The sequence below is a fragment of the Musa acuminata genome, chromosome BXJ2-11, assembly GCF_036884655.1.
Source record: "Musa acuminata AAA Group cultivar baxijiao chromosome BXJ2-11, Cavendish_Baxijiao_AAA, whole genome shotgun sequence".
NCBI classification, from domain to species: domain Eukaryota; kingdom Viridiplantae; phylum Streptophyta; class Magnoliopsida; order Zingiberales; family Musaceae; genus Musa; species Musa acuminata.
In genome coordinates, this window is record NC_088348.1 from 27,561,351 (window position 1) to 27,572,071 (window position 10,721).

At 41.1% G+C, this 10,721-nt stretch overlaps 1 protein-coding gene and 1 pseudogene across 1 annotated transcript; both read right to left on the minus strand.

Annotated features, from left to right (window-relative positions):
• Positions 1-570: 570 nt before the first annotated feature.
• On the minus strand, positions 571-1,239 carry LOC135627579 (putative flavin-containing monooxygenase FMO GS-OX-like 11). The gene has a single exon (XM_065133702.1). It carries the CDS (start codon positions 1,237-1,239, stop codon positions 571-573), a length of 669 nt encoding a protein of 222 aa, XP_064989774.1.
• Positions 1,240-1,360: 121 nt separating this feature from the next.
• On the minus strand, positions 1,361-8,185 carry LOC135627580 (vesicle-associated protein 1-2-like; annotated as a pseudogene).
• Between the last annotated feature and the right edge of the window lie 2,536 nt (positions 8,186-10,721).

The following is a 10,721-nucleotide window of genomic DNA, read 5'->3' on the forward strand; positions in this document are numbered from 1 at the left end:
CATAGCTTCCTTCGGGGGGGGGAATATGATGAGAATAATAATGGCAATAAGATTCGGGTTGACGTCAGCTGCTCCAGATGACGCCTCGCGCCTCTGTTAACCTGACAGCACCTGGTCAACACGGACCAGAACACCGACCGAGGCACATTAACATCCTGCTCAGGCTCGGTCCTTCACGCCACGCCAACGTCGATGTCAGACGTTACCAGGAGTACGATCCTACTCCCTGCAAGCGGGCACATCAGGCAATGGTAACCTTCACTATAAAAACCCTCGCGCTCCAAGGAAAAGAGAGAAGAAAAAAACCCCTGTGACTATTCACTAACTTGATTGTCGGAGGGGTCGGGCCGAGCTCTCCCGACCCGACCTGTGTGCAGGTGCGAAGACGGAGGCCTCCCACTAAACGCCCAGGCGAGGAGCCCCCTCCCGGAGGAAATGGTGACCCCTTCGCGATCGGACCACCGCAGCCGGTCTTCTTCGGTCTCAATGGTCGTCCTAAGAAGATCCCCCATCATTCGGACCCGAACCAAGCCGCGTAGGCCCCGAGGCCACGGCTTAAAGTTGTTTACACTAACAGGAATCTCGAGGGATCGGTGTAATGTCCATTGCGACTCGGGGAACAGAAAAACTCGAAAGGGAGAACAGAAAAAGAGTACCAGGAATCTCTGCGATCCGCGGCTCGGTGTAATGACCATTGCAAACAACCACCGCATCGAAGACCTCATTCTCGTCGCTCCCATCGCCACCGGCAGCGCCAGACCTCCTTGAGTTCACTTGCCACCTTCCGTCGTTATCCCTCTCCACCAGAGCCACCTCCGTCCGGAACCGGACCAGCCCGCAGAGGTCGAACTCCCTTGCAAAATCCTGGAGGTAGCAGAGAACCTCGCGGTGTCCGGGGAACCGCCGGGGATCGCCGCCGGCGCGGGCGTGGCGGGAGGAGAAGGGGTAGTCGAGGAAGCCCATGCACTCGCGGGGGAGGTTGGTCCGGAGCGAATCGTAGAGGCTGCTGTGGACGACCTCGCGAAGAGGGTCGAGGCCCAAGGCGTCGGACTCGGCGGCGGGTGTGTAGATCCAGGTGCCTCCGACGGCATCGCTGCGCTCGAAGACGACGACGCGATGGCCCTCGCGGCGGAGCTCACGCGCGGCCGCGAGGCCGGCCGCGCCGGCCCCGATTACGGCCACGTGACGGGAGGTCGGCGGCGAGGGAAGGGGACGGGGAGCGAGAGAGGAGGACGACATGTGGGTGACGCAATGGGCTGGAAGCGGTGGATTAGACGGAGATGGAGATGCAGATGGAGAACGCGATCGCGTGACATAGCTTCACGCTGGAACAAAAGCGATGGAACCATTTCGTCCCACGTAAAAAAATCGAGCGCGCCGACACGCACGTCAACATTAGGAATTTTTTTGTCTTATATTTGCTCTCTAAATTGAATGTTGGAACATTAAATACCTATTTTATTCAAGTGAATTAGTATTAACTAGTCATCTTGATCCACTTTGGTCCGTCTTCATCTTTGCCAGAGTTTGTGCTGGAATAAAGCTTGTCCGTCAGTCGTCCTCGTAAGATCTCAATCGTCCAAATCATCTGCCCAAAAGAACAAAAAAATATTAGCCGCAGATCAGGGAATCTTCCGACCAACATCTTCAGATCAAGGTTTTTCAAGGATGGAAGTTGTACCAAGGAAAATGACGAAGGTAGATCGACTTTTCTCACAAACAAGTCATTTTTTGCACCTCTATTTGTTCCGAGTGAAGAACAAAATGGGTCGAAGGAAATTACACACAGCATCGGATGTTACAACACAAACTAAGCTGCGGATGAGCAGCCACAGACGGTTTAGGTGAGCGATCTCTGATTCGTACAGGGAGGTAACACGATTCGCCGGTCATGCGTAACCCGTCTTCACTTCTTGACAATGTACCCCAGGAAAATTCCAAGTAACGCGATAATGACCAGAAACACGAATGAGAAGCCTACTTGTTGCTTGCTGACTTCTCGGCTATCAAGTTCCTGCATACAGGGGCATCGAAGCATTGTCATAGACACATGCTCACCGCCTATAATTGCTGCACAACCTGCATATTTTCCACAATTCTGAAACATAAGTAAAAGTTGATAACCTTCTACCCAGTGACATTTTCTTCAGCAGCAAAAATTTCTCTGTTATTTATGATTGACAATAATTGGAGTCCTAACCACACAAAAAAAAAATAAACAGAATATCATAATTGCTCGGCATTGTAACTAAAAAGGGTCAACAAAAGTAAATCGATTGTCATGCCCATATAATCCATCACAAATTAAGAAGATATTTTTTTTGTGGAATCTGGATAGGATCAAAGAACAGGAAGAAAAGGAAAGAAAGTTTTGTCCATTTCTTAAAAGAGGCAAGCCCAAAACAAGAACCAGATTAATAAATCAGGGGAAAGCTGCTATCTGCTATGTTTATTTTCTGTGTCAGTCCAAGAGCTGAAGCACTTAATTGATATCCCCAGTTCCATCAGTTGGTGCTACGTCAAAGATGTTCAACATATGTTTATGATCCCAAAAATGTGATCCAACTAAGATCAAGTGAGTAGATAAACTAACATATACACTCACGCATTGACTTTGACAAATATGAGAGGATATCAATCAGCCTGACTTCCTTTGTGCTGCAAACTGAGTTTGCCAAACATGAACTGAGATAATAGAACTGTTCTAGAAAATATAACATTAACTGGATACGATTAGTGGAACAAACATTTGAAAGACTTCAAGCCGATTCCAAAGAGAGGCTAAGTGGCAAAAGTTAGCAATTTTGCTGACAAATGCATATAAGAAAACTGCTAATACTACCCAAAAACTATTTTCAGATTGTGTTAAAATTTAACTATAGCAAGTTCACATGTTATGCAGAACCTGGCAAAAAAAGCTAGTTTCGACTCAGTCGAACCAATATAAGTAAAATATTTATAATTGTCTTTCATTGCAATGTAACAAACAACAAAGAGAACCTAAAATATCAGGCTTTAGTTATAGTCATTAACCTCAAATATCAGGCTTTCTTTATAAGAGTCATTGGCCTTTGCATACGGAAACAAGCAGCAATTTGGAAACAGTGGGACCCAGTGGCAAATAATAGCATCAAATAAAGGTAAAGAGATCACAGGTTGGTAAAACTTGAAGCACTAAGCAAAAGAAGGCATCATTTAAAGAAAGAAAAAGCTCAAATCAGACAAGGCAGTAAACTTCATGGTATATAGCCAGTTTGCGGGCAGCATACAACAGTCTGAGCCAATACCAGGCTGTGGACTGACCTAGGCTAGTACATAGCAAAACTCATAAAACAGGCTTCAACTAGTTTCTTTTTATAGTGTTTCAGGCCAGTCTGGCCTTAAATCCCATATTAACCTGCCCTTGTGTTCTTTATACACAGCAACTTTTGGCAGAAGACACTTCCATCCATCAATCAAAAACTTGAGTAACAAGTCATCATTCCTTTTTCTGCTTGTGGTTAACCCTAGCTCAATGGTGAGACGAGAAGAAGAGAACAATGAGGGAAGAAGATGGAAGAAAGAAGAAAGAGTGCCATAAATGATCCACCTACCTAAAGGTATGTCCTTGAAAAGAAATAACTTGGTGTCCATAAGGAACCAGTATGGACACCAAAATTGAAATTTAAAAACTTGCCCAAAAGGTTAAGAATTTCTATGAATATCCTAAAAATTTCTTTTAAAAGTTCAAGTTTACAGAATCAATTTCTTATTACCTTGCTTCATGATATGTCACATGATATAAGATTCCATTTAGCAGCATGGAAAAGAGTTCCATCACATGATTAACCATTGCAATGCTTACCAGTTCTTGTCGAAGTTTATTATTTTGTTGAATAGCAGCATTCTTCTCCTCGGTCCACCTTGAAATTAGTGCCAAATTCTGGAGGAAGGAAAGGTCAAACAAAGATTGTCTATATTACATTAGTGACTACAAACACAAGTGACTGTTTCTTCAAAATTTCAACTTAGTAAAATCCGAATGCTGAGTGATTATGCACATGATAATGAAAATGCATCAGATGAGGAAACTACAAAAGTAACAAACCATAATATCCCAACTATTTGGGTTGCCTAAATGGATATTATCCTATTATTTAGTGAGCAAAGCAATATGCGTAGCTAAATCAGAGAGTATTCAAATATCTTTTTATTTTTTTCTAGATCTTCGTCTATCTCTTCTTGGAAAATTAATCCTAAATCAGCATATCTCGTCTAGCCATGACATCTATGGTCTCCTTAACATCTACACATAATCTTAAATGGTTTTGAATGGAAACATTTTTTTTCTATCTTTTTAGTTATCTACCACATCCACGTCAACTACAATAACTTTTTCGTGTACATGTTGTTTCTTAGCATCAGATTAAGAGAAGTAATAAAACAACCAAAAACAAAAAAGCTGGTTGTACAAATAGAAACAACACTTTCCAATTAACAACTATTACAGCTAATTCTTAGGATTTGATATGATGCCAATACTGGTCATCTTGGCACATTGAGACTTTAAATGTTTACGGGCTCATATTTTTCTTCTCCTTATAACTGTATGTAAACACTTTATTTGTCATAAAACTTTCACATCTACTCTTTAACAAATTAAATTAAATAATCAATTAGACAGATAAGGAGTGGCTTTAAGAAGTACTTGTTAACCTCAAAGATATTACACCTGTAAAAATCCTATGGTATAGCATTACAATACTTATAAAGTGATGATCCTTCAGTTGAATAGGAAAATTTTGTCATCTTATATAGCAAAGCAAAATATATGAAAAAACGCTATATAAGTATACTAAATTCACCTCTAAAAAGTTCTATGGTGTAATCCCTCATAGATCTGATGTGTGGGATTCAAAGATATGGGACCTCAATTGTCAGGTCTGTGAGAAATCACATCACCAAGAGGGGTGATTAAATCCACTCAATAGCAGCGTTCAAATAATATTCATCAAAATGGTTTCTACACCGCAATAAAACCTGTTTTGCAAGTGTTAAAGAGCCAGCAATGTGACTAATAGACAGGAACTTATTCCGAGTAAAAAATATTGTGCATGAGATTATAGCACATTTTCATTAGGACTTTGATTCTGTAAGAATTTGGAAATAAGTAAAATATACAATAGTATGGAACTAAAATTTTTGATATAGCCAACAAAACTATTGGTATCAAACTTCTGAATGTAGACATATGGTCCCATTTAGGTTAAGCTACATATCACCAAAACATGGTTCATCTTCTAAGAAAATCACATCACAGATATATCTGAATTCTAAAACATGGATGTTGTGCCATAGCATTTCAAAGTGTTGAAACTGAGGCTGCAAAGAAACAACTGAGTTGCATGCCAATGCAGCTGTCCAATAAACACGGACATTATGCACCTATGCCCAATGTTGGTATCTCATCGGCATCATGTGTGATGGCCAACAGTGGGTGGAATAGAAGGCAAAGGCGTAGCAATTATCTCAATTACGTGCAGTAGATGGATCAGTAAGTTTAAGTGTGATATCCACAGAAGCTAATTAAAAAGATGCTTCCTACATTCATATAGTTCAGGCATACCTGGCAGCAGAAAAGAAAAGGAATATGGAGATATGTTCTCTATTATAAAAATAAAAATTTGATTACATTATCTTTTAAAATTGGTTGAAAAGTAGGTCACACTAATAGCAGAATACGTTTGTCAAGTCTTCAATCATGAATCCATTATAATTCCACAAAAGGAACAAAAGAAATCACCTCAGAGGATCTTTCTTGCTGAATATCTTCGGCATATGCTCTTGTTGCCTGCGTCCACATTACAGTCAATATCCTCTATTGCAAATATCATGCCAAAAATCCTGTGCATAAGCTAATCATATAGAATACTCACAGCAAGCAATTCTAAAGCATTCAGATTTCCATTATCTGATATAGAAGGCCTAGGTGATGAGCCCTCCTCAGACTCCTCGAGAACCGGAGAGGGTGGTTGAGGTGGTGAGATACATGGGCAACTAGCAACTTCCGCTCGTCCACCACATTCCCTGACTCCTGTGCAAACTAAACAAGATTGTGTTCATCTATTAATCGCAAAATCTTCTGTACATGACATGTACAAACGCAAACACAATTGCAAAAGTTTGTGATCAGATTGTTGGAGACAGCAAGTACCATTTCCTGGGTGATGTCGTTTGCAGTGAAGCCTTCGTCGAGGACGACACCCTGGACAAGAAATTTGTCCTCGCATTGCATGTCGGGAGGAGCTTCACGCTGTGTTTGCATTGTAACTGAGCAAATAATAGCCTTCTCAGGATAGAAGATGCAATTCTTCCTTCCGAATAATATAGGGCAGAGACAAGATCATCATACCAATGTTGATCGGGGCAGGATGATCCCAGCATTGGGCCTAACACAGTACTTCTTCGGGCTTGTTGTTTTGACCTCTCATGATAATTAAAAAACCAAAAGATTCGAGCACTTACGAATTTTCACAAGATGTAGCAAGAAAAAAGGAAAAGGAAAGGGAAGCCGAAACCTAAATCGACGACGACCTTAAACGCGACGTGATCATTCGACCTGTTGGTTAGCTGAAGCGAGCACGAGATCTGCTTCTTTGATTCAACTTCTCGGACCAAAACACAAGAATTCAGCGATCAGAAAAGAACGAACAACCCTAAACGCGTAGCAATCGCGCAAAAGCTTCCGGCAAAATAAGCCAGAAAGGGGAGGAATTTGAGCTCCGGAGGATCGATATCCAGCAACTCTCTGGAACCCATCTCGAATTCGTCTTCTCCACCCACTTGCCAAAAGAGAGTGAGAAAGAAGAGGGCGACAACTTGAACTGAGCGCAGGGCGGAAAAGGAAGTCGACTTCCATTGGCGCTCGTGTGAGCAGGGGGGGTGTGGCGATGGATGGCGAACGTGGAATTGGGTTCCCTTTTTGCCCTCGTGATCATTTGTTATTAACTTTCCCAAATAATTTTTTTTTTATTTTAGGGTCTAATTACTTTTTCTTTTTTCTCGGTACTTCAAAAAAATCTTTTATTGTGATCCTTGTATTTTAAAAAGTTATATCAGTATTTTTTATAATTTTAAAAATATTATAATTGATTTCAACTTTAATATCTTTGTCGGTTTGTTTGACAAATGCACGTAGAAGTCAAAAAAGCTTTCCCCTAATACTTCGAGTATATCCACTCCATAGACTCTTCCACCTCATATGGTAACATCAAGTCCTCCAACATCCTCCTCACCAAGTCATATAATGCTCGTATGTTCGACCACGGCCTTGCCCTCCTCATGGATGCAACATCTGCCTCTACTTGCATCCCAAGATATTGGGGTTCAGAGGTCACCAATCTTCACAATGTCTCCTAGAAGGTCGATGTATACAACTTCAGTGTCCTCTATAGTCGACGGGGGTTGATCGTTTTGACCTTCACTTTGATGAAAATTATGTATGTAATGTCATGTACAACATCTTCCGTTAGTACAATAAATAGTGGTGTGACAGATTCAAGGGGTGATGGGAGATGAGAAGGAGAGAGAGATTGCAAGTGAGCTCGAGAAAGAGATGTGCATGCTTTGAGCTCTCGAGCTTTAGCCAGTGTGCGAATGATATGTACGCCCTGACCACAGCAACATGGTCACCGATCTACTTCCGAATTAGATTTGCTCGAGACCGCAAGGGATTCGATCGAACAATGAGGACTAATCGTCACACAAAATAGAGGTTTGAAGAGTACAGATTTGATGGCGAGAGAGACAATAAACCTTTATCATCCTTCTCATTAGTTGTATTCATCGTTGTCATCTTTTTTATACTCTCCCCCACTACCACAAAGTCAAAGGTGAGCAAGAAGGAGGATGAGGGTTTATTGTCTCTCCCGCCATCAGATTTGTACTCTTTATATCTCCATTTTATACGACGATCTGTCCGCACCATTTGATCAAATCTCATTTGATCGTGAGCGAAGCTGATTCGAAAGCAAGTCAACAATCACACTGTCATGACGAAGACATATATGTCACTTACGCATGGGCTAAAGCTCAAGAGCTCGAAGTAGGCACACCTATTCACTGAGATCGCTTGCAATGTCTCCCTCTTTCTTGTCGCCCACTGCCCCTTTCTTGAATCCGTCACACCACTAGATGAAGCGACCATCTAAGGATTTGAGAGCGATGCTGCACAGATGCCTCACTTGCCTCCTCTTCCTCCCCAGACATCGATGCAAATGTAGAGTGACGTTAGAGGAGAAAGAGGAGGTAGAGCAATGTGCTACTGATACAGATGCCTCACCTCCCTCCTTTTCCTCCTCTAACACTGACATAGATTCCTCACAGCTTTGCCTCCTCTTCCTTATTATCATTGATGTTTGGATCGACATCGACAAGGCTGACCATCACATCGTTGCCGTCAACCACCACCACAACCACCTACAATGCCATTGTATACCACCATTATTAAAATTATCTTTTTGTCCATCGATTTCATTTTTGTCTTCAAGTAGAGTTACATCATCAGCGCTAAGGAGTGATTGAGTAGGTGCTCATGCTCAAACAAGATAGTAAGTTTCATAAGTCATATCTATTACATGATCAGAAGAAGGAGAAAAATATGAATAATAGATGTAGCAACTAACCAGGAGATGGTCATTTTGCTCTCCACTCAAAAGTATAAATTCAAACTAAGAAGGTACGTACTAACGCATATCATATAGAGATTAAATCAGTAACTAGATAGTTCTCTTCCTTGCCCAACCCTCCAGTACTCTTTGTTTTGGGGAAGGTTAAGTTGCAGTCATAAATAGAATCCGAGGGTAGAAAAGAATAATTGATGGTAGAGGTGTAAATGAAGAAGTTACTACCTAACCTTAGGATAGGGCTCCCTCTCTCCATTCTCACTTTTGAGTTGAAAAAGAAGAGTAAGGTGAGGAAGAAGGTAAAGAGGAAGAAGGTAAAGACTCAAGAGGAGTATATTTACTAGGTTTTGTGATATGTGATTCAAAAACAAAAAATAACTAATGAGTGAAGTGCTAAGAAAAGAGAATAAGTAGGATAATCAATAGAATCGGAAGCTTTAGATAGATTCTAATAAAGATCAAAAGATATAGTAGGGATCAGGCCCAAACTCAATTAAGGGGGACGAAGTCATAGAAAAGAAAGGTGTTGGCGACACCGGAGAGAGAGAATCAGAGGCACAAGGAATCTCAATAGCAAACGGTTTATCAAGGAGATTAGGATCGGGATCTAAAACAAAATCATCACCTAGAGCAAGATAATAAGTGGTAAGAGAAGTGGACTCGGTTAAGGCTAAAGAAGGCAGGCAGATTTCTCGTTGTTAAAGCTTTGTCTTACCCTGTTTGTTAATAGCTAATATCCAGATTTCTCTAAGTTGAAGCTCCATGTTACATTGCTAATAGCAAATCCATCATTTGGACTATTCTACTGCCCTTTAAATATATTTTTATTGTATGTATAAGAGTTAGAGCAAGCATTAGGCAAGTTCCTAATGTTACAAGCAATACAGGGGAAGAAACAAGGTTATGGTGCCTATCTTCAACAAGCAAGAGTAAGGCGGTATAGATTCAGGGAATGTTATCTTTCTGGGTAAAATGTGCATCATCAGGGCCAGAGATTCCTATTAGATATGTACATTAGAAAGAGAGATTATTTGAATTTTACGCTAACGGAGCTCACCTTTCCTTTTGAATGAAATGACGATTTGAGAGTTGAGTTCACCATTATATATTAGCTTACCCTTACTTGGCACGTGAGGAGAGTTGTCGTCCTCTAATAATGAACAAGTTCAAGCGCTCTTTTTAAGTCCTTTACATTAGTTCTCCTGCTTATGCTCCTGCTAAAGCTTATGATCCTAATCCAGCTTATGAGCCTTCTCCTTCTCATGCCCATAATCTCAATAAGATAATTAACAAGTGACGTGTGTGTGATAAGATTGTGTTGTTCTAAAGGTGTTATCGACCAGAGGTGTGTCTTAATAAGCTCCCTAACTCTATATATGCACGCTAAGTGAGAAAGTCATCATCAGATTGTTCTGCTCTAGCTGCTTGTAGTTTCATTAAGTGCAAAGAGGTTATTGTCCCGTTGGAGCTGGTGGTATTGTTGTAGAGTGCTCAAGAGGTTATTGTCATGCTTATGTTGGTGGTATTGTTGTAGGGTGCTCAAGAGGATAGGTTCGGGTAAGATGTCGTGCGCTAACAAGAAGACAATTGAGAGTTGATAGTGCAGAGTTAGTTCAATCTCATTCTGTGCGTACGGGATAGTGAGTTGAATTAAAAAATAGAATCTAGCGTTACTAGGTTAGTATAGAAACTTAAGCATACTCCTTTGCCACCCCACCCAGAAACAAAGTTTACAATCGAGGGAGGAAGTTCATTGAATGAGTTTTATCCTATTAAGAAGCCAAGCCGAGATGAAGCAGTTGTTTACTTCTTGAATGGGTGGATTTGCTTGTTGAATAAAAAAAGAGAGTGGAACCTTACTCTCCGCTAGAAAGAAAGAAAGAATTGAATATTGGCATCCCATAAAGTAAGTAAGCTATAAGCACCTTGGTACCCGAAAAGTCAAAAGAAGATAATGGAGTTGTCTTAGGATGAGCGCAAAGATTGATTATAAGCATGTGAAATGTACTGAGACATCCTTATGGATTATAAGCATGAAATATATTCGGACATCCTTGG

Excerpts from the sequence above, each read along its gene's own strand:
- LOC135627579 (XM_065133702.1), bottom strand. The coding sequence starts at position 1,239 with ATGTCGTCCTCCTCTCTCGCTCCCCGTCCCCTTCCCTCGCCGCCGACC.